This window comes from Hyaena hyaena, unplaced genomic scaffold (genome assembly GCF_003009895.1).
Source record: "Hyaena hyaena isolate Hyena2069 unplaced genomic scaffold, ASM300989v1 scaffold_6, whole genome shotgun sequence".
NCBI lineage: Eukaryota > Metazoa > Chordata > Mammalia > Carnivora > Hyaenidae > Hyaena > Hyaena hyaena.
The window spans coordinates 7,350,421-7,373,224 of NW_024080638.1; the positions used below are offsets into that span (position 1 = coordinate 7,350,421).

Genomic DNA, 22,804 nt, shown 5'->3' on the forward strand with positions numbered 1-22,804 from the left:
ATTAGAGTGCTTGGAAAAAACAGGTTGATAACCTCAGATTCCTCCCAGTTCTTTTAAGTAATCTCTACGCCCAGCATGGGGCTTGAACCCACCACCCGGAGCTCAAGACTCATGTGCTCTGCCAATTGAGTCAGCCAGGCACCCCTTAAGTTCTGTAGTTTTAAGTCATAGTTCCCACTCAGGAAACATAGTTTTTCTTAGGTAGTCAAAATGTGCTAACTAAAGCCAGGTGCAAGGAGCAAGGAGGTCTTTTGGGGATTCGATGACTTGGAGACTTACACAATAAAGTAGAGATGGATTGGAATAAATGGTAAGGCAATCCCTCCTTAAGTAGGTTTTGTATATGAGGTTTAAGTATGGACTTCAAAGGAAAGTGAGGAAATGGAGCATAGCTCTGTTCCAGGAAGATTCACTGGGCAGGCAATACACAGGAGAAGCCAGGGCGAGCAGAGATGAGGCACAAAACAGCTCAAAGGAAGCCACAGGAATCCAGATGGCGTTTGAGAACTTAGCGGAGTGGTGCTCTCTTCCCAAAGAAAGGATGTTTATTTTTTTTTAAATGTTTTTATTTATTTCTGAGAAAAAGAGAGAGAAAGAGAGACAGCGTGAGCAGGGGAGGGTCAGAGTGAGAGGGAGATACAGAATCCAAAGCAGGCTTCAGGCTCTGAGCTAGCTGTCAGCACAGAGCCCGATGCAGGGCTCGACCCCACAAACCGTGAGATCATGACCTGAGCTGAAGTCAGACGCTCAACTGACTGAGCCACCCAGGCGCCCTAAGAAAGGATGTTTCTTTTGTGAAGAAACCACCAGATCTAATGACTTATGGGTTGTACTTTTATGAAATGTTACTTATAAATTCAGGATTTGAAAATGTTCTGTACATTAGAGAATAATATAGCATTGTGGCTGAGATCAGGAAAGGAACAGCAGTTCCCCTTCGGAGGGTTTCAGAGTTCATACTTGAAAGCATTTAAAACAGTGCCAGACCCACAGTAGGGCCTCCATAAACGTCGGGTCACTGAGCAACTACTAAGCACGGGCTGCCCAGGAGAGCCATGAACGACTCTTGCTGTGGTTGAAGAGCAGCACCTGCTGGCCACCCAAGGCCATGAAGGATCCCATGTTTACAAAGATCTAGCCCAGTCCCCGTTCCAAGAACTCTCTGAGGCATGAACAGGGAGTCCTCCCCAAAAGCATACTATAAACAAGCAGGATGAAACAGGAGTCATCACTTTTAACAAGAATGTTCTTTATTTATACAAAGCATTATAATTTTCCTCAACCTTCTTCACTTAGTTGTCAACGAGCTTTTGACTGTATTCATTTAACAAATTAACAGTATCAAACTACATACACCTCTCTACCTGGCAACCTCCAAGCACTCAACTTAGAGACAAACAAAAAAGTGCTTGGGGCACCACATGTCAAGATAGAAAAAAAAAAAATAAGACCGATCAAGAGTTACTTTAGAAGTGGTTAAAGGGGTTGGCTTTGGAGGTGGGGATTAGATTCCTGAGCACCATCAAATTTCTGCCCTTTGGGATATTAAGCAGGTTATCAAAGTTTCTGGGTTGGCAGATGTGAGAAAAGGAGGGAGAGAGAAAGTGGAATGGGGAACGGAAGAGAGGCAGAAGAGTGACAGGAAGGCAGAAAGACAAAGTTGTGCATACAAAAAAGTTAAGTTTGGGACTTGTCAGGAATTGGAAGAATGAAAAAAACGAAAATCACAAGCTTGGGAAGCGGACTACAGGAAGAGAAAGACTGGAATTTTATACCTTCCAGGAGGTGACAATGCAGTAGCAGGCGGTGAGGTGCATCTAAGACTAAGCCATCTGTGGTTGGCTGGTTGGTTTGGGAAGAGTAAGATATTGGCACACTTGCTTGACTAATTCCACTCTACGCGGCTGCTGTAGAGCCTATCAGGCCAGATGCAGTCACCCCAGCAGGTCCAATGCCTAGCCAGCAATATAGAGGGGCTCCAAGCAACGTAGGGACCAAAATTCAATGAGTGTCACCATAAAGTGAAGAGACAACAGATTTCATTTTCCCATAGTCTTTTAGTACTTTCCTAAAGCCAAACCATTCTGAACACTTGTAATAAGCTAGTACTGCCAAATCCTGTACAATCACAACAGACTGGTCACACTCAAAGCCCCAAATCTTCCTGAGCTTTGACTGCCTCTGTGATCTGGAACACAGCAGGCAGCATGGAAGTTATTATTATTATTTTTTCGGGGAGTGGGGGTCGGAAGGGAACTGGGGATCAAAAACTGCCTAACCACATATGTAAGAAAACAAGAGAGATCAGATCGACTAATTACATTAGCCGCTCAGAATCGCTCTCTCGCCTGAAAGTCATTACCGTCAGACTGATTTAGCAAAACAGGATTCTGCTACTCAGATGCTCTGACGGAAGCGCTGGTTTGGATGATGATTCAATTGCCAGTTTTGATTTTGATCTTCTCGGGCTCTTCTGGCTAAGACTACTCTGCCCAACGGGGAAAAGCTTCTCACAAACGTACCCCAGGTCAGGGTGGTACCTTCCCATCCCATCAGTTGTCCACGTCCTCTTCTTCATTCTGTTCGTCTTCTTCCAGCCTTTCCTCGTCTTCGTCGTTGTCCTCCTCCCTGCTCTTGTCTTGCTCTTCTGAATCCGTCTTTTTGTCTTTGTCCTTCTTCTTTTGCTCTGAAGCTTCCTTCTTGCCTTTCTGCTCTCGCCTGTACGCTGTACGGAGGAAGGTGGGGGTTAGGAGGCGGGGCTGAGCCAAGCCCACCGCAGCAGCTAACTCCAGCGTATAACTGGCAAAGCCGGGGACAGAGAGGGAAGAATACCAGTCACATCTAAGGTGGTGCCAACTGAAGGGATTCTGAGGCACATCCAGCACTTGTTTCCTGTTCTTACAGGGACTCAGGGCCAGATGAGCAGGTCACACAAGACGAACATCTACTTGGCTGAGCAAAGGAGAGGGTCATTACCTTCCAGAGCTTCTTTCAACGGGGTAACGAACCGCTGGAACTCCATCTCTTCCATGGCTGAGAGCACGTCGCTGGCATTCAGGGTCTTGCGTTTCCCTTTCATCGCGAAGTTGTTGGCACTGAAACAAAATAAAAATAAAAAGACTAAAGGGCGTCAGGGGCTGTCAGACGGGGTGGGTGCAAAAGGGGCACCAGAGGCGGTACGGAAAAGACTAGGTCACAGATGCATGCGTTTTTGGTGTCATGCTAAGTCCCCCCACCCCCCCCGCCCGTAAAAAACGGTTAAAGCAAAGCAATTTTGTTGCTTTATTTTGCTTCAGCCCTCCAGAACTGGAGGAGGGCCGAGCCTCCCCTAGCGGGGGCAGGACACGATTACTGGGCTTTGTGGGCCCCAAGCCACGAACGCGGGGGGCAGGGCTCTGCGGCTCCCCGACGCCCCAGCCCCAGCTAGGTTGTGGCTAGCTCCGGCTGCCTCACCAGGAAGTGGCGTACAGCACGAAGACGCTGGCGGCGCGGGAGATGGCGCTGCGGGCCTCCTTGGAGATGTTGACACCGTCCGGGAGCTGGAAAAAGAACGTGGGTGAGTAAGGCTGCCGACCCAGGACCTGCTTCCTCTGCCGCCCGCTCGTCCGCCCCTGGCCCATCCATCCGCCGAAGCTGCTCACCGCCTCCTTGATGATCCTGGTGATGACGGCATTGGGTAGGTTTAGGTCCTCGGGCCTCTCCGCCATTGCGGCCACCGGGGCCCGCGCCGCGGTCTCAAGCCTCTTCTTCAGGCCGCTACGGCGTCCGGACTTCCCGCGTCGCCACAGTCTGACCCAAAGAGGCTTCCGTCCCGCCTCACGTTGCTCACACGGTGTCCCACAGTGCCCCGCGCGCCATTGCGTTCCTCCTCACCCAGCCCCGCCTCCGCCTCGATTCGTCCGAGCATCTGAACTTTCCACGCCGCTACGGTTTTGGCCTGCCCGGGCTTCCGTCCGACCCCACCGGGACTCAGTGCCCCTTCCCATTCTCGTTTCCTTGCTTCACGCCGCCACCACGTCTGGAGACGTCTCATCAGATCAAGTATGGCTCACTGGAGCTTCCGTCCCTTCCCCACAGTGCTCTGCGCTGCTGCCTGGCAACGGCGCTGGCTGGCGGCTAGAGTGGGAGACGGAGGCGTGGACTGAGTGGACGGGGCGGGGCTCCTTCCAACGGAAGGCGGGGCCTGGTGGGCGGGCCCCGCCTCTTCCACCGGGTCTCAAGAGGGGTCCGGTTTTCGGAGTGCTCTGGGGCTTCCAGGCGGTTCCGTGTGGCGTTTGGTAGCGCGGCGCTCAGAGGCCAGACTCTCCCACTTCCCTTTCGCGGAACGAAGCGGGTATCTGTTTTCACTTCTATGGGACCTGAAGTCCATCGTTAATCTTTTCACCCGTTCCAACTTTGTAATAATCGCATTAAGGTTGTTTGTCGCCTACAATTGTTGAACGCAGACTCCTTTGCCAGTACAGCGCTAACGCTGGCGACATAGAAATGGGCGTAACTAGACTTTAGGTCTCAGTTAGGGCTTGTCAGGCAATGAAAGGGCAGCAAGCAGCCGGTTGTAAGAATAACGCGACATTGCACTCCCTTCAAAACCAAATCCTGTTAAACTTGTATTTATTTTTTAGTTCACTGAATTGTGGACCACACCTCTTTCCCAGTCAAAAACATTACCATGATTTTGCAGTTTTTAAGTTGTATCATTTTCGTATTATGTACGTAGAAACTGTCCTTGTTCCCACTGAACACAAATGCTCTTTAATTTTTTTTTTAAGGTTTTATTTGAGAGAGAGAGAGAGAGAGCATGAGCAAAGGAGGGTCAGAGAGAGAGGGAGATACAGAATCAAGCAGGCTCCAGGCTTTGAGCTGTCCGCACAGAGCCCGACGCAGGGCTCGACCCCACAAACCGTGAGATCATGACCTGAGCCGAAGTCAGACGCGTAACCGACTGAGCCACCCAGGCCCCCCCCCCCTTTTTTTTTCTTGAAACATGTTCTCATGTCACAGCTTCATGGCCATGCTTTAAATTTTTTTTGAATAATCTCTGCAGGCAACCTAGGGCTCAAACTCAGGTTGGAAGATCAAGAGTCACATGTTCGACTGACCTAGCCAGCCAGACATCCCAATTTTCCAGCTTTGACAGAGACATGAGTGCGGAGATACACTTCCTTTTTGTGAGAGAAACGAGCAAATGCAACGAAAAATAGCGTTAGTTAAAGATTATAGGGTTTGGTGGCGGGACTTGCCATCTGGATAGAACAGGTCTGATTTAAAGCCACCAGGAGATGCTTAGCTCCACCCAATTGCTATCTAGTCAGAATCAGGGACCACCGTGCTGTGAAATAGTTTGATTTTTAAGAGGAACCAGAAAGCTGAACGTTGTGGACTATTTCCATCAAAAAAAAAAAAAAAAAAAGAAAGGCTCAAAGTGCAGGCCAGACAAAACAAGTCATGGGACAGGTGTGATCTCATGCCAATAGTCGGCTATCTTTGGTCTAATTTATAGGCTCTTTAGAACAGGGACTTATTTTGTTCATTACTGTCCTCTATGCCTGTAACAGGTCCCGTCACAGATTTGATAGTCAATAAATGTGTTGAATAAAAGGAATTGTCCTTACAAAGTTAGTAGGTACCAGGAGGTAGTGATGGCCTAAAATATTTCTGGAGAGAGAAAGATGATACTATTTATTGAGCTTCTATTATATATGAGACATAAAAGTACATTTCCTTTAATGCTCTTCAATCCTACTTCGGAATTTCCCATCCCCACTCTATATGAGGAAGCAAGCTGAGAGAGGCAAAGTCACTTGCCTTGGACCATACAACCAGTAAATGAAAAGCCAGAGGCCTCTACTCTTTTGTTGTTTGAGTAAACCCACTCATTTCTGGTGGGTGTTTTAGTTGCCTGTGTGAGAATGGGAGCAGGTTGAAAAATGAAGCACGTTTTTAAAGGTTCAAGCCATCTAAAGCCATCTCAAGCACTTCGGTGACTGTCTTAGTTCTCATCTGATGAGACATTTTGTTTGGAGATGGTGGTGTCTTCTCCCTAATGATTAATGAAAGGGAAAGGGAAAGGATACTAATACTTATTTTGAGCTACATGCCAGACTTTTTATTTATTTATGTTTTAATTTTTTTATTTTTTTATTTTTGAGGGAAGGAGAGTGAGTGGGGTGGGGGCAGAGAGAGAGGGAGACAGAGGATCCAAAGGAGGCTCTTTGCTAACAGCAGAGAGCTCAGACTCACGAACTGTGAGATCATGACCTGAGCTGAAGTTGGATGCTTAATTGAGCTACCCAGGCACCCTGCCAGATCTTTTAATATCCATTAACTAATTTTCATAATGACCCTGTGAAATAGGCTTATCCTCATTTTACAGATAAAGAACCTGAACCTCACATTGCTTAAGTGCCAGGTCACTCAGCTACTAAGTGGTCAAGTAGGAGACGTGCCGAAGTCAGTCTGCTCCAAAAACTCTTGCCCTTCTATTTCATGTTGAGCCATTTTCATACTTGTCTGTTAGCCAGTCTTCTTTCTAAAAAATTTTAATTCTAGAATAGTTAACATACAGTGTTATATTAGTTTCTATTAGTTATATTAGTGTTATATTAGGTGTACAATATGGTGATTCAACAATTCTATACATTTCTCAGTGCTCGTCACAATATACTCTTAGTCCCTTTTACCTATTTCACCCTTCCCCCTATCCACCTCCCCTCTGGTAACCATCAGTTTGTTCTCTACAGATAAGAGCTGCTTTTTTGGTTTGTGTCTTTTTTCCCCCTTTGTTCATTTGTTTTGTTTCTTAAATTCCATGTGTAAGTAAAATCACATGGTACTTGTCTCTGACTTATTCGGCTCTCTGAGCATTATAGTCTCTAGATCCATCCATGTTGTTACAAATGGCAAGATTTCATTCATTTTTTAAAAATATTTTTTTAATGTTTTATTTATTTCTGAGAGAGAGAGAGAGCATGAGCAGGGGAGGGTCAGAGAGAGAGGGAGATACAGAATCCGAAGCAGGCTCCAGGCTCTGAGCTAGCTGTCAGCACAGAGCCCAACACAGGGTTCGAACTCACGAACCGTGAGATCATGACCTGAGCTGAAGTTGGACGCTTAACCGACTGAGTCACCCAGGCACCCCTCATTCATTTTTTAAAAAGTGTTTATATATTTTGAGAGACAGAGATCAAGTTGGGTTGGGGCAGAGAGAGAAGGAGCAAGAGAATCCCAAGCAAGCATCATGCTGTCAGTGCAGAGCCTGATGCAGGAACTGTGAGATCATGATCTCAGCTGAAATCAAGAGTCAGATGTGTAACTGACTGAGCCCCTTATTCTTTTTTTTTTTAATCCCAATTCTTTTTTTTTAATTTTTAAAAATGTTTATTCATTTTTGAGAGAGAGAGAGACAGCCAGCACACAAGCAGGGGAGGAGCAGAGAGAGAGGGAGACACAGAAACCAAAGCAGGCTCCGGGCTCTGAGCTGTCAGCACAGAGCCTGGTGCGGGATTCGAACTCACGAGCTGAGCCAAAGCCGGATGCTTAACCGACTGAGCCACCCAGGCACCCCACTTGCTACCCAATTCTTAACTATCCTGTGACCATCATTTATGTATATGGTTCAATAGAAATATTTTACGCTTTGAGTCTAAAGATCTGGACCACATGGCTAATGTATAATATGCTCTAATTATGTGCTTGTTGTCACCCTAGAGGGCTAGAAAGCTGTACAATTGGCTTTTGTCCTAAACTGTCTGTAGCTATGGACTTGCCTGATGAAAGCCAGTGGGATGAAACCACCTGCAAAATGGCTGTTTGTCAGCATCCACAATGCTGGGCAACAATCCGCCGGGTTGAGAGGGGCCACCCTCGAATCCTAGGCTCTCCCTGCAAAACAGCTCCGAACAATGAAGGTGAGTTTAGTCAGCCCTGCTTCTTCCTTATAAGATCTTCGAACTATTTCCATTTGGCTCCCTTTTGACATATTACATGTTTTCTTTTTTCTCAGACAAATCCCCAGTGCTCACCATTGTAAACATCTCAGATGTCTGCTTCCCGACTAGGGGACTTGCTTGTGGCCATTTATCAGGATTTACCTTCACCAGAGCTCCCACTTTATTGTGTCAAGGTTCAAAGTTTGACTCCAAATTTCAAGACAGGTAAATTGTCATGGAATCTTCCCTTATGAGCCTACCATCTCAAAATTCTGGGTTGACTTCCTTTACCTGTGTAGTAGACTCTGAGAAAGCTGGACTAAAAATAAAACACCAGTTTGGGGCACCTGGGTGGCTCCAGGCTCTGAGCCTGCTTCGGATTCTGTGTCTTCCTCTCTCTCTCTCTGTCCCTCCCCAGCTCAGGCTCGCTCTCGCTGTCTCTCTCTCTCTTCCCCTCTCAAAAATAAATAGATTAACTTAAAAAAAAAACAAAACACTAGTTCAGTTAGAGAAATGGTGAATAGGCAGTGGGAAACAAAAGGAAAGCTTTATTTGTATTGTAGGAATTGGTTAAAATAGGGTTATATTAATTTGCTAAGGTCACTGTCACAAAATACCCTAGGCTATGTGGCTTAAACAACACAAATATATATATATATTTTTTTAAGTCGAGAGGCTAGAAGTCCAAGATTAAGGTGTTTGTAGAGTTGTTTTCTTCTGAACCCTTTCTTCTTGGCTTGTAGGTAGCTTATGTCTTTTTTTTTTTTAATGTTTATTTTATTTTTAATTTTTTAAGAGTTTTTATTTATTTATGAGAGAGAGAGAGACAGCATGATCAGGGGAGGGTCAGAGAGAGAGGGAGACACAGAATCTGAAGCAGGCTTCAGGCTCTGAGCTAGCTGTCAGCACAGAGCCCAACGCAGGGCTCGAACCCACAAACGGTGAGATCGTGACCTGAGCCGAAGTCGGACGCTTAACCGACTGAGCCACTCAGGTGCCCCTTGATGTTTATTTTTGAGAGAGAGACGACATCAGTGGGAAGGGCCAGAGAGGGGGAGACACAGAATCTGAGGTAGTCTCCAGCTCTGAGATGTCAGCACAGAGCCCAACGCGAGGTTTGAACTCACAAAATGTGAGACCATGACCTGAGCTGAAGTCGGACCATCTAACCGGCTGAGCCACCTAGATGCTCCTAGGTGGGCTGTTTTTTTTTTTTTTTTAATTTTTTTTAATGTTTTATTTATTTCTAGGAGAGAGAGAGAGAGACAGCGTGAGCAGGGGAGGGTCAGAGAGAGAGGGAGACACAGAATCTGAAACAGGCTACAGGCTCTGAGCTGGCAGTCAGCACAGAGCCCGACGCGGGGCACGAACCCACGAACCGCGAGATCATGACCTAAGCGAAAGTCGGATGCTTAACCGACTAAGCCACCCAGGCGCCCCCTAGGTGGGCTGTTTCTTAACAGGACCTTTCTTCTGTGTGTCTTTGTCACAATTCCTTTTTCTTCTTCTTTAATTAAGTGCTTAATTTTAATTCCAATATAGTTAATAACCTTGTTATATTAGTTACAGGTGTACAATATACTGATTCAACAATTCCGTGCATTACTCAGTGCTTATCATGATAAGTGTACTCTTAATCCCCTAACTTCCTTTTCTTTAACAATTAAAAAAAAATTTTTTAAATTTATTTCTGAGAGAGAGAGAGAGAGAGAAAGAGAGAGAGACAGCATGAGTAGGGGAGGGTCAGAGAGAGAGGGAGATATAGAATCTGAAGCAGGCTTCAGGCTCTGAACTGGCTGTCAGCAGAGAGCCTGACACAGGGCTCGAACCCACGAACTGTGAGATCATGCCCTGAGCCAAAGTTGGACGCTTAACCAACTGAGCCACCCAGGTGCCCCTCCTTTTTTTGATAAGAGCACCAGTCATCTTGGATTAGGACCTGTCTGTATGACCTCACTTTGCCTTAATTACTTCCTTAAAAACCCTGTCTCCAAGTATTGAGGGACTCAAATTCTGGAGTAATTGAGGGTTAGGATTCAACCTAAGAATTTGACGGCACAGTTCAGGCCACCACAGGGAGTACCTCGTCAGCCTCTGCAGGTCATCAGAAAACTGTACACACACGCTCTCTTTCTTATCTTTTGTTTTTAGGAATGAAACAATTTGTAAGCTCATGAAGGAAGAAGCAATAGTTTCCTTTTGAATTGCCCACAGGGTCTAGGCACCCAATTAGTGCTTGCGGATACGGGAAGCTAAGGGACAGACATCTGTGGAAAACTTAGACTTGTAAAATTCGAAACTTTTATGGCCTGGAATCAAGGCACTGCTGGTGGTCCTTGTATGGGCACCTTTTCTTCTGTTTGATGTAATCAGCCTTTGGTGGCTTCTGGTAGGCTAAACACAGTACAGGAAAGGATAGGACTACTTTCTGGTTCTCTAGGACTTCAACCTCCGGAAGAAGATGGCTTTTCCCAGCCAGGGTCTGTGAAGGCAAAGGCTATGACATCACTTACGTAGTCATTCATTTAATTCACAAAAATATCTTAGTAGGGGTCACTCTGCTGGGCTCTGGGGATTCAGTGGTAAACAAGATACAGTATTTTTTTAAAAGTTTTATTTATTTTTGAGGGGGGGAGGAGCCGAGAGAGGGGGAACAGAGGATCCGAAGCAGGCTTTGTGCTGACAGCAGTGAGCTGGGCTTGAACTCATGAACTGTGAGATCATGACCTAAGCTGGACATTCAACCGACAGAGCCACCCAGGCGCCCCAATAAGATCCGGTCTTGACTCCTCAAGGGCTTTCAGCCTAGCCGGGGAGGCAGAGAACCGTTCCGTGTGCCGGGAGTGCTGAGGGTAGCACCCCGGGGGTGTGGAAGCACACAGGGCTGGTTCCTCAGGGCACTGTCTTCTGTGGCACCTGTGCCTTCAGCCGAAATTTGGACAGTCTGGTGAAGTGGGGGTTGCATGTGGGAGTGGGCGTGAAGAGAGTTCTGGACTACAGAAATAGCATATCCAAAGGCCTGGAGGCAAGAGGAAGATCTTTAGGTAGGAGGAAAAGAGTCCATTGTGGGTGGAACATGGAGCAGGAATGGGAGAGTGGGCAGAGGTGAGGCTAGGGAGCTGGAGAGCAGACAGCGGCCAACATCACATAAATCCAGCTAAGGTGCTGGGTCTTTATCTTACACTTCCTTGGAATATTTATTCGTTCGTATACTTCACATGTGTTTTAAAAAATAAATATAATGCAAGTGACATGAAAATGTAAGGGGGCAGTATTCTTTTTTTTTGTGGTAAATACGCATTATGTAAATTTACCATCTTAATTGTTTTTAAGTGTACAGTTCACTGGCATTAAGTACATTCACAATGTTGTGCAACCATCACAACTATCCATTTCTAGAACTTTTTAATCATCTCAAACAGGAACTCCATACCCATTAAACAGCAACTCCCCATTGCGTCCTCCCTCCGGCTCCTGTTAACGTCTATTCTGCTTTCCTTCTGTATGAGTTCGCCTACTCTAGGGACCTCAGATAAGTGGAATCCTACAAGATTTGTCCTTCCGCATCTAGCTTATTTCACTTAGCATAATGGCTTCAGGATTCATCTATGTTGGGGCGTGTGTCAGAAGTGCATTCCTTATTGAGGCTGGAAAATATTCCTTTGTACATAAAGACCCCATTTTGCTTACTTAACGTGCTTTGAACATCGACATCAACTCAGTCAACTTTTATTGATGGCGACCTAACTCTCTGGTTGGAAAGAGGGACGCATAGGCTCTGAATTCAGTTTGATTCAGCAAACAGAGGTGAAGTGATTGCAGTGTGCAATGTCTGGGAGCTGTTCCAGAACAAAGAAGCGAACACAACTTAAGGAAATAGGGAGGCCCTGCATTCATTTGGTAAGTGCTAAGCCCCAAGGTTTTCTGTGGATGAGCAGAAGGCTTTTCCTCATAGCGCTACCTGTTGTCCTGTAAGTCATTTGTGTCTCTGTGTCATGTTTGGAAACTCTTATTTTTTAGGCCTCGGAAGGCTCTACCTGCCAAAGATTTAACTCACTGTACTGACAGGTCTCCTAAAGTAAGTCATGGCCTTAAGAAGGTACTCCCCCAGTATTTTCTCTTTACTAGTGGGGATAAAATATGTGTCTTTATTTAACATTGAGGGTGACTAGAATCTGAAGAATGACAATGATAACTAACTCATATTGGGCCCTTAATATAGCTAGGCTCTGTGCTAATGCCTTTACATACTATACTGGTTCCAGAAATCGCAGACACAGGTGGGATTGATCTGGCACAGGTAAGACTTCCCTGCCTGTGTCCTGCATAGAACATGTTCAGCTACGATGTAAACCCTGTCATCTCATAGTACGGGGAAATGAAAATGCTGCAATGTCACACCTAAAATGGGCCTTTAGGTCATCTCCTCTGATAACTGTCAAACTTTTTTTAGCTATGACCTCCAGTAAGAAATAAGTTTTGCACAAAATAGCACAAAACAAGCCTTACCCTAACAGTGAGCGATGGTCTCTGAAATTTTCTGTCCTATTCTATCTTATTCTCTTTTTAAAATTTATTTATTTTGAGAGAGAGGGAGAGCACACGCAGACGGGCGTGAGGAGAGGGAGAGAGAGAATCCCAAGCAGGTCCGGAGCTGTCAGTACGCAGGGAATGCTACCCTAATGTCACGGGGAGGTGGGGGGACCATTTGTTTAAACGTGCACGCTCTTGCAGAGTACCCATACTGGTGTCCGGTTTCTTGAGGCCATGTTATAAAGACGACTTAGGGATGAGAAATGTCTTCTTGTTATCTTCCGCGCCACATGCCCTTTAGGTTAGTGTGATAAGTCAGTTCTTAGGCCAGTTCGGAATGCCGGTGGGAGCTTGTACCTTCAAGCCATAAGGAGGCTTCACATGTTTCTCAGCTTTCAGTGCTGAATTTGAATGAGACACAACTTCCCAGCTCTCAAGATGCTAGAAATATGGTTGTCGTCTGGATCCCAGAACAACCAGAGAAGCATGTGAGGTGAGTGTCGTGTCCAGAACATGGGGGCCCTCAACTCTTGTGTGCTGCAAGTCCCCGCTGCCCTGCACAGGCCTCATTTACGTGATCTCCTAGTCAGCCACCTCAGTGAAAGTGTGCAAGTATCAGGAGGGCACGTAGAAAAGAAGGTCACGGTCTCTTGTATTTGCTTCTTGCTCCACTGGGGTTCTACTTAACGCACTTTGTGCTTCATGCTGGGGGGCTTCTCTCCATCAAATCATGGCCGTCAGTAGCACACAAGATAGAGCCCAGTGTGTTTGTGGGGTCTAAGAGACAGATGCTTCCTGATTATCTGTTTTTCTTATTAGTTGTCCCCAGCTAGTGAAAATGTTTTCAGTGATGCACATGCATGTTTGGTCTCAGCCCCAAGGCCCAGCACCGTGGCGCAAGTGGACAGCAGGTGGAACCTATGCACAAAGCCAAAGGATCATTTGGTGAAGGCCCAAAGGCTTGCCAATGCCAGTGACCATTGGAAGACAGTGTTTGGTTTTTCTTTCATGAGTGCTGCTTTCAGATCCTTGTTAAGTGACTGTTTAGATATGATGTGACTTAAGAATTTCTTTTTATTTCATTTTTCTTCTTTTTTTCTTTTTTAACATCAGATGGGTAACGTGCTGAGGTTGTAAGAAGTTTTGAGGGAGGCACATGTCACACAACAATGTGAACTCCCATGCTGATGAACTACAAAAGGATCTCATTCTCTTTCCTTTTTCTTTAAAGTTTATTAAAAAACTTTTTAAATGTTTATTTTATTATTTTTGAGAGAGAGAAAGAGAGACAGAGCATGAGCAGGGGAGGGGCAAAGAGCAAGAGGGAGACACAGAATCTCAAACCCGACACAAGGCTTGAAGTTGGGAACAGTTGAGATCATGACCTGAGCTGAAGTTGGAAGCTTAACCAACTGAGCCACCCAGGTGCCCCTGTTTATTTATTTTGATAGAGTGCACATGGGAGGGCCAGAGGGAGCAAGAGAGAGAGAGGGAGAATCCCAAACAGGCTCTGCACTGTCAGCACGGAGCCTGATGCAGGGCTCGAACTCATGAACTGTGAGATCACGACTGAGCTGAAATCAAGAGTCAGAGGCTTAACAGACTGAGTCACCCAGGAGCCCTTCTTTGTCTTTTTAAAAAATGATCCTGTCAGTGCTTCTGCATATATGCATGTGTGTGTGTGTGTGATGTAAACAAAAGACCACTAAGGGTTTATTTCCTTTTATGTAGAAAAAAAAAAGCCCAGATGTGGGTGGGCCCGGGCTAGTATGTCAGCTCTATGAGGTGATCGGAAATCGGAGCTCTTTCTGGCTCTATGGTTGTCATCCTTGGCCCATGGGTTTCCTTTTCTAAGGTGCTTCATGGGGGCTTTTACGGTCTAAGGTGACTGCTAGAGCTCCAGCCATCATATCCGTGTTCCAGGCAAGGAGGAAGAAGACGACGGAGCAAAAAATCCTTGAGCACCACCTCTGTGCTAAGCAGTGAGAATTCCGTGAAGAACCCAACAGACTTTGGTCGTTGACCTCCTACAGTCTTAGGGTGGTAGCGGGGGATTCAGACCTTACGCACATCACCACACCTAAGTACTAATTTGGATGAATGCTATGAAGTCAAATAACAGGACCATAGGAGAGAATAGTAGGGAACCTCATTTAGGTGTGAGGTTAGGTCTTGTTTTTAGCAGCTTCTGGGTCGTTGGTCCCTTGGGACTTCTAGCCAGCCGTCTTCGAGTACTGAAGAGAGGATGGAAATCCTCGTGGTCACCATTCAGAGACACCCGCGGTGCTTCTGTCTGACATGGCTGGGACTAAGTCGTGGTTTCTCTCGTTTCAAGACCAGCTGAGAAGCGCACTGTGTCCAGGCAGGATGGCCAAGTGAGCCGTGCAGCTGTAAGTGGGCAGTTTTGGTTAAACCTTTATGATGTTTCTCTGTAGAGTTTTGGTGGTTTTATTTCATTTTTCCTTTCAACTATCTTCCCCCTTTCCCTGTTCTTTTTAAATGAACGAAACCTGCAAAAGAAAACCCCTTTTAAGGAATAATTACCAGAGCATTTTCTGTTCAGAAACCCTCTTCCCTACTTCCTCCTTGTAGTAGGGTGAAGAGTACCTTGAACAGAAGTTAGGAGGAAGTGTTGAGTATTCAGGGGGAATTTCTAGCCAATTAAAGACAAATTCCCAGTGTGATAAAAAGAACATCAGTGGATGAGGATTTATAATGGACTTGAGTTTCTCATTCTCATGCCACCACTGACGAATAAATGTAACCTCAAGTAAGCCACAGAGCTGGAAGATTCCTACATCCGGGAGAGGATGTCTTAGTCTATTTTGTTCACTGCTCAGTCCCCAGGCTTAGCCCAGTGCCTGGCACATCGTTGGCCAATAAATAGTTGTTCAGTTTGCTCAGTGAGTGAATTAATAACCTTTTGGGAAAAAGAAAACAAACCAAAACAACTAGTCCCTGTATGATCTGAATTCAGCAATGGGGTGGGGAGCCTGGGAGGGAAGGTACGGTGGCCCTCGCAGTGCAGAGGAGGGGGGTGCTGCTGGAGTGGGTGTGTAGTGAGGAGTTTGGCTTGCCAGGGTTGTGTCCGGGAGGCTGCGATGTTGACCGGAAGGAGTGGCGCTGAAGAGAGGGCTTCACCTTCACTGTTGCTTTTCTAGAACGACCATTTTCTCAATGGAAAGCAGAATACAGAAACACAGCTGGGACCTCCCCGGATGACCGTGCCTCCCCCCTCGCCAGTGCACCTTTTTAAGCAACTGACTTCACGGTTCATTCCTTTCTGGAACCAATTTGACATGGAACCAATACCTCAGCATCTGTTGAAGGAGTGAGTATCATGTAAGCCTGTGGGAGAGCCAGAGCGCCTGCCCTTCTCTCAGGTGGAGGAGGGGCTAAGTAGCGTGCTCATTCTGAGTAAGGAGAACAACGTCCCCTTGCGTTTGGTGAGTTCTTAGACTTACCAGTGTGCCACCATTTGCCAAATACTTACCACCTGCCAGGCCCTGTGCTAAATAATTATGTATGTTCTCTCACTTGAACCTCCATGAGAACTGTTACTCTGTTCTTCTAACTTAAGACATGTTTTTAAATGTTTGTTTCTGAGAGAGACAGAGCACGAGTGGGGGAGGGGCAGAGAGAGAGGGAGACACAGAATCTGAATCAAGCTCCAGGCTCTGAGCTGTCAGCGCAGAGCCCGACACGGGGCTCAAATTCATGAACTGTGAGATCATGACCTGAGCTGAAGTCGGACACTTAACCGACTGAGCCACCCAGGCGCCCCTCTTTTTTGTTGTTTTTAAAGTAAGCTCTATGGCCACTGTGAGGCTTGAACTCATGGCCCGTAGCTCAGGAGTTGTCTGCTCCGTGGACTGAGCCTGCCAGGTGCTTCCACTCTCTTCTTTCTGTAGATGAGTTCTAGGTAAGTGGGAGGCAGAGGGGAAATGTGGTCTGGAGTGACACAGCCTTTAGGTTTTGCATTGAAACTTCCTGGTTTTATGCATTTTGGTAATTTATCTAGCATCTTTACAGTTCATTCCCTTATTTGCAAAATGAGGATAAGCATGCCTGTCCTCAGGGAGCTGAAAACACCTGCTGGTACAGGACTTTTCAGGCCCAAAGTGTAACTTTATGCAGATTTGGAGCCCTCTTCATCTCTGTCTCCTCAGCCACAACCTCCAGGAGGAATTGTTGCTGACTGTTGGCTGTCTCTGTGTCTCTGTCCCCTTCAGCCTTTTGCCTGATGAAGGGAAAAGCAGGCCTTCTCTGGAGATGAAGAAGAAACTTCCCCTGGAAAAGAGCCGACCCGACAGTGCCATTTCTGCTGAGATGTTTTTATCTGTCCACCGCCTCACCCTGCATGTAAGAGCGAGGGAGCCTCAGAGAAGGGTGTCTACATGCAAATCCAGACTCAGTTCTTTTCAAGGCTGGAGGAGGTGACTTTCTATCTCTTCTTTCCCTCTATCCTTCCATGCTGGACTCAAGCCTCACAGAAGGGCTGGGCTATATGTAGGTGAGAGCAAATGTATGGGGAGGGGCTTGAGGACAGCAACAGTCTCTCTTTCTTCTGCACTTCCGCACTCTTTCCTCCCCCCATAGCTCCTCTGTAATTTTGCAGCCACCGGGTTCTCAAAAAGCCCCTGTTGGCTAGACGGGTGTCTGCATTTGAGAGGTACATTTTGGGAAAAGGAAAGACCTTCAGTAGAGCTCCTCTTCTTTTTCTTCTTCTTCCTCTTCCCCTTCCCCACCTCTTCCCTTTCCCTATCCCCCCACCCCTCCCCCTTCCTCTCCTCCCCCTTCCCCTCCCCCTTCCCCTCCTCCTTCCCCTCCTCCTTTCCCTCCTCTTTCAGCACCTCCTCTTCCATCTCCCCCATCTCCTCCATCTCCTTCTTCTCCATCTCCTCCTCCTCCTTCTCTTCCTCTTTTTCCTCCTTCACCTTCTTCTCCTCTTTTACCTTCTTCTCCTTCCCCTCCTCCTCCTTCCCCTCCTCTTCCTTCTCCTCCTCATTCTTCTCCTCTCCTCCTCTCTTCCTCTTCTTCTTTTTCTTCTTTTCCTTCTTTTTCTCTCCAGAGACCAGCATTGAGATACCCTAAACATTTGAAGAAATTGTCTTCTAACCTGAACACAGAAGGTAGATTTTCTGGTGCCCTAAGATCCTCAGGTACTGTTCCCTCTCAGCTCACGGTGCTTATCCCTGACCTTGATCCCAGCTTTGTTATGTTTGTGTCCAGAGTCTTACAGGAATCACGCGTAGAACTCAGGACACCGCAGTTTCAGAAAGCAGCCCCCCTGGCACAGATGGCTTGGTTCTGAGAGAGAGGCTGTCACCTTTGTGGGGCAGGGCAGGGCAGGGCACGCAGCCGCGGGAGGGTGGGAGGTGTCGGTGAGAAGAGGACTGAGCCGGCGCTCCGCTCACCAGGTCACCAGAAGCGGCAGCGGCAGCAGAAGCAGCAGCGGAGGATGGTGAAAACGCCACCTGAGAGACAGGTAGGGGGCAGTGAGGGGCGCCCCCCGCACTGGCTGGGCCTGGGGCAGAGGCGCAGCCTGGGACCGGGAGGGCTGTATGAGGTTATCGGGCTCCCCGTTCTCTGTCTGGTTGTAGATACAGAGTTCCAGTCTGGCTGCAGATATTAACTTCCTTCTTTCAGACCCTTTCTGAAACATTTTCTTCACTTCCGAAGGTCCTAATTCAGTTCCTCCTCATGTGGGTTTCAGGAGGCTAAAAAGAAACCCAAGAGTGATCCAGGGAGCCCGGACATTTTGCATAAATGTTCAGGTACTGTGGTTTATGGCCCATGCTGTGGTAAGGAGAATGTGGCTTTGGGAGGGATGGAATCTCAGGATGTAGCCGAGGGCAGGAAAACTGAACTTGTCCGTTATCTTGGGACCTTTGTCAAGCATTCACAATTCTTCTTGGAGCGTTTTGGCTTGACTGGGCTACCGTACATCATCCTTCCATCAGATATTTACTAGGGAAGCAAGCTGGGCCAGATGTCTGCTTCACGTGGGCCTTTGAGGGATGACCATGAGCATGAGTCAGAGGCATTTTCCCTCACGTCTTACTTTAGAAAAGGCAGAGTGATTTGAGGATGGAGAGCACGCAATGAGGCAGGAAGGAGCCAGGGCTCCTGGTTAGCCCCAGGAGGGTCCTAAGGAAGCAAGACTCCAGGGCCCTCCGCTTGCCAGATGCAGGTTAGTTCCTGGAGGCCCCGGTTGAGAGCGGCACACTGTCTAGCCCCCCAGGAGGCAAGTAGCCAACTCTTGAGAGACGATTCTTTTCCGCTGGTGTTCATGTGGGACACGAGAATAGGTACCTCTCCCTTTTTTGGAGTCCTTATCACCCGTCTGAGCTGAAGGATATACTTACCCTGGTGCCTCTGACATTGCTCAGTTTGAGTGCAGAAAAAAGAAAGAAGAGGAGGGAGAAAGTATGACCCTCAACCTTAGAAGATTCTTGTGCCCTGTTAAGACTGGACATCGCTGACTGTCTCATCAGAGTTTGCTCTCCAGCCCTGGGGCAGAGGGAGGGCTCAGAGGGGCTGTGTCCTGAGAAGAATGCTGCCCCCTCTCGGTTTGTTTCCCATCCCGTTGAGCTCTCAGATGCCAACAGTAGCCTCTGACCTGAAGACCTAAGAAGCTTCCTGACCTTCATGTGGGACATAGACAGAAGTAGGGCTGTTGCCCAGGTGGAGGCTGACTGGTCCAAGGTTAGCTTCCCATCCGGGGTGATCATAACTCCCTTGAATTCATTTAAGTGCCTTTTGTTCCTCTCCCTGATGCCTCCAATAGGTGACTAGGGTGCTGTTTTTCTTTTTTTAAGTAGGCTTCACACCCAGCATGGAGCCCAGTGTGGGGCTTGAACTCACAACCCTAAAATCAAGACCTGAGCTACCCAGGTGCCCCTGTGCTTAGAGCAGTGGCCTGTCCTCACTGAGTTGAGAAAGATTTATGGAAGAGTCGATTTTTGCACTGGATCTTGAATGTGTGAGAGGTTCCCTGATATGAAAGAGAATTCCCAGAAGTGGGAATTGCTTTAGCAGAGGCGTCTTGCAGGAGCGTGGCTACTCAGGGAACACAACAGTCCATCGTGGCTGCCAGTGATTTGAGAGAGTGGTGGAATATTGGGCTGAAGAGGTAGGTGGGAGCCTGTGTAGCCTGTTAAGGTGTTTGGCCTTTGCTACTGGTCACAGTGCTCCCCCTTGACTGCACACTGAGATCAACTGAGGGGCTTTTAAATCTCAAATACCCAGGATGCACCACAGACCTACTGAGTCAGAAGTTCTGGTGTTGGGACCCGGGCCTCAGTAAGTAGAGCTCCCAGTACTTCCAGTGTGCAGCTAGGGTGAGAGCCAGTGCAGGCGGGGAACCAACCAGCATTAAGCAGGGGAGCTCCTTGACTGGCTTTGCCTTTTAGCCTAACGTCTCTGGTGGCAGCTTGGAAGATGTTCATCTAGAGGAAGGGAAGTGAGAAAGGAAAGGGCGAATGCATTTAGGATTAGTTGTGGAAACAGCTGATAGGGACTAGATGGGGAAACAGCTGATGTTGAAGAACCTTAGGACTAGAGCTTTTGGAAGGGAAGAGTTCCATTTTTAGAAGCGAATAGGGGGACATTAGGGTTGGTGCCAGAAGGTAAGAGGAGTATTCATCAACTGAAAGCATAGGGATAGGGTTTCTTTTGCTGCTGAGATGTGCAGGTACCAGCCCCTTAGGTTTCTTGGAGGAACCCTAAGTCTTTCAACATACACTTGACCTTAATCTCTAATTCTGTAATAGATGTGGTCACAGTCCCAGGTGAACTCAGAGGCCGAACTCCCTTCCACCTCCTCTAACCTGTCTTGCCCTAGATGGGGAGTCACTTGTAGATTAGGGGTCACCTGGAAGCCCCACAATGGGATATGAAATACCAATAAGAAGAGAACTGAACTGGCTTTGTGGTCACTAGGTTGCAGAACTCCACCAGATTGGAAAAGTGACAATAAGCAGCCACAGTGGATGAAGTTAGAAGATCCCACCTTGAAGCCGGTAAGAGTAGAGGAGCCATTCTGCCAGGGTCCTGGCTCAGTTCCCTGTTACTGTACAACAGACCACCTCAAAGCTAAAACTGCAGTGCTTGACCACTTCTCATGATTCCGAGGGTTGGCCGGACGATTTTTCTGATGTTGCTTGATGTCCCTCACTGTGGCTGCTTTCAGCCAGTGGCTGGGGTGGGGCTTTTGGCCAAATTGCCTTAGTTCTCTTCCATGAGGCCTCTCCATCGTGGCTCATTTGGGCTTCTTGACAGTATAGTAATCTCATGCAAGCACTTTCTTTTCTTTTTTCTTTTTTTTTAATTTTTAAAATGTTTATTTACTTTTGAGAGAGCAAGCGAGCAAGTGAGCAGGGGAGGGTCAGAGAAAGCAGGAGACACAGAATCTGAAGCAGGCTCCAGGCTCTGAGCTGACAGCAGAGAGCCTGATGTGAGGCTCAAACCCACAAACCATGAGGTCGTGACCTGAGCTGAAGTCAGATGCTTAACTTGCTGAGGTGCCCAGGTGTCCTCGGGAAAGCACTTTCTTAAGAGATGGGACTTTAGCTAGGACGGTATCACTTCTGCCATCTTTCATTAGTCACAGAATCACAGAGCAGCCCGGTTTCCAGGGGAGGGAAAACAGCCTCCATCTCTCGGTGGGAGGGGCAGTGTGTGATGGAGGAATGGGAAGAATTCTTGGGAACGACCTTTGGAGGCGGTCTCCCCTAAGCTGACAGGTGGGAATGGAAAAGTGGCTTCTGGCTTCATCTGATCAGCCTAGAGGGCAAAGAATATGTGCTACAAGCTTCTCTCTTTAGTCTCAGGAGGTGGCATTTTGTTCTGTCCTTGATGCTAATTTTTCCAAGAAAAGCATCTTTTAGAAAAATCCTTACTCTTCTTAAGTCTTGATTCAAGTGTCCTTACACTTACTCTAATTTCAGGATTCCACAGAGACACCACAGATGGAGAATTATCCAGATTCTTTCCTCAGTAAGGATGGTAAGTTCCTAGGGTGGAGGACACTTAGTAAGTCACGTAGGCCAGGGAGGGCTGAACTTCTGTTGACAAGGATGGTTCATCTCCCTGGAAGCCATAGTCCTCATCCCTCAGAAGGGTCCTAAAGGTGCCCAGCCCTTCCTTTTCTGGCCTCCATTTGGCACGGTTGGGAGAGGGCTGCAGGTGCAGTTAATGGCTGGGTCTTCTTTCAGATCCTGAATTATCCAAGACCAAACCTTCGAACAAGGACATTAGCACTCAGGAGGTCATTGTGCTGGAATCCCGAGAGAGGAGCCTGGGGGACCTTTCAGACGGTACATCGAGAATAAGGTGGAACCCTGAGCTCAAACTACTGAGGATCCTCCAGGCCACTGACGATGAGGATGAGGGGAACCAGCTCTCCACGTCAGAGGGTGAAGGGTCTTTCAAGACTTCGCAGGGCAGCCTTACTCCCGAGCTGGGTCCTTAGAATCCTGAGGACAGCGACTTTGGACATCAGGGCAGAAAGCAGAGGGGACTTCTGCTGCCTGAAGGCTTTCCCAGGGCCTGACCGTGGATGTTCTGCTTTCTTTGTTCACTTCTCCTTGCCTCTAAAATAAGTGAAGGAGAAAAAAGACTCTTCCTTTTTAAATGTAGATTGTTTCTATTTCATTAGGGACAGAATAATTTTAATGATTAAACACAACTGCTGTTTAAGCAAAAGCCTCTCTGTTTCTGGGAGGAGGGGAGACATGTTTCTGCACATCTGTTTTCCGGGTCACTTTTACCTTGCCTCTGAAGCTCTGGAGGGTTCCCAATTAAAGGAAGATGAATTTTGGGACTCCTGGCTAGCTCATGTGGTAGAGCGTGTGACTCGATCTCGGGATCATGAGTTCAAGCCTCACGTTGGGCATAGAGATTACTTTAAAAAAAAAAAAAAGAAAAGAAAAGGGAAGATGAGTTTGGCCCGCGAGAAACCCTACTGTGTTCGCAGCTTTTCCTCTCATTTTCTGGAAATGGTTTCTTTTGGGGATGGCACCCGATAATCATTTTCATGTTAATCTGAAAGAGTCTAAAGGTCTGGTTTCTAAATTACTGAATCTGCAGGAATGTTCCAGTGATGCTTGTAAAGACTCAGAGTTTCAGAGTCTCAGGGGACCTTGAATTTGGTCTCTGTAAGGATTTTTTTTTTTATGTTTTCATCCTTAAAGTTTTTAATACAGGAAAATTTCAAGATTACCTAAAAGTCAAGAGATTGATAGAATGGAACTCTCATGTACCCGGTGTATTAGATATGGGCAGTGAAGGCCTTTATCCTGGCCCATGAGCTGGGGCCAAGGTGGCTGGAGACCAGCTCT

At 47.2% G+C, this 22,804-nt stretch overlaps 2 protein-coding genes and 1 pseudogene across 3 annotated transcripts; 1 reads left to right on the forward strand and 2 right to left on the reverse strand.

Moving 5' to 3' along the window:
* Positions 1 to 1,228: 1,228 nt before the first annotated feature.
* Positions 1,229 to 3,827, reverse strand: POLE3 (DNA polymerase epsilon 3, accessory subunit). The gene is made up of 4 exons (XM_039240355.1): positions 3,642 to 3,827; positions 3,454 to 3,539; positions 2,977 to 3,095; positions 1,229 to 2,725 (listed from the first exon to the last, which is right to left on the reverse strand). The coding sequence occupies exons 1-4, from the start codon at positions 3,705 to 3,707 to the stop codon at positions 2,553 to 2,555; spliced, it is 444 nt and encodes a 147-aa protein (XP_039096286.1). The 5' UTR covers positions 3,708 to 3,827; the 3' UTR covers positions 1,229 to 2,552.
* A 294-nt stretch (positions 3,828 to 4,121) lies between these two features.
* CUNH9orf43 (chromosome unknown C9orf43 homolog) lies at positions 4,122 to 22,122 on the forward strand. 2 transcript variants are annotated; one of them, XM_039240342.1, is made up of 14 exons: positions 4,122 to 4,333; positions 7,708 to 7,907; positions 8,003 to 8,153; positions 11,949 to 12,006; positions 12,854 to 12,954; positions 14,797 to 14,851; positions 15,623 to 15,792; positions 16,694 to 16,823; positions 17,533 to 17,623; positions 17,882 to 17,949; positions 18,178 to 18,238; positions 20,406 to 20,485; positions 21,413 to 21,470; positions 21,680 to 22,122. In XM_039240342.1, the coding sequence occupies exons 2-14, from the start codon at positions 7,757 to 7,759 to the stop codon at positions 21,934 to 21,936; spliced, it is 1,431 nt and encodes a 476-aa protein (XP_039096273.1). In that variant the 5' UTR covers positions 4,122 to 4,333; positions 7,708 to 7,756; the 3' UTR covers positions 21,937 to 22,122. The 2 variants fall into 2 exon arrangements, with proteins under 2 accessions (XP_039096273.1, XP_039096278.1); XM_039240347.1 differs by having other exon boundaries at positions 17,533 to 17,593.
* On the reverse strand, positions 13,569 to 13,665 carry LOC120237743 (annotated as a pseudogene).
* Positions 22,123 to 22,804: the final 682 nt, after the last annotated feature.

What these genes read in the sequence shown, in the direction of transcription:
- POLE3 (XM_039240355.1), bottom strand. Translation starts at nt 3,707, where the DNA reads ATGGCGGAGAGGCCCGAGGACCTAAACCTACCCAATGCCGTCATCACC. An exon ending in CCAGGATCATCAAGGAGGCG is followed by an intron (nt 3,540 to 3,641) that starts GTGAGCAGCTTC and finishes TTCTTTTTCCAG; the next exon opens with CTCCCGGACGGTGTCAACAT. An exon ending in GTGCTGTACGCCACTTCCTG is followed by an intron (nt 3,096 to 3,453) that starts GTGAGGCAGCCG and finishes ATTTTGTTTCAG; the next exon opens with TGCCAACAACTTCGCGATGA.
- CUNH9orf43 (XM_039240342.1), top strand. Translation starts at nt 7,757, where the DNA reads ATGGACTTGCCTGATGAAAGCCAGTGGGATGAAACCACCTGCAAAATG. An exon ending in TCCACCGCCTCACCCTGCAT is followed by an intron (nt 16,824 to 17,532) that starts GTAAGAGCGAGG and finishes TTTTCTCTCCAG; the next exon opens with AGACCAGCATTGAGATACCC. An exon ending in AAGATCCCACCTTGAAGCCG is followed by an intron (nt 20,486 to 21,412) that starts GTAAGAGTAGAG and finishes CTCTAATTTCAG; the next exon opens with GATTCCACAGAGACACCACA.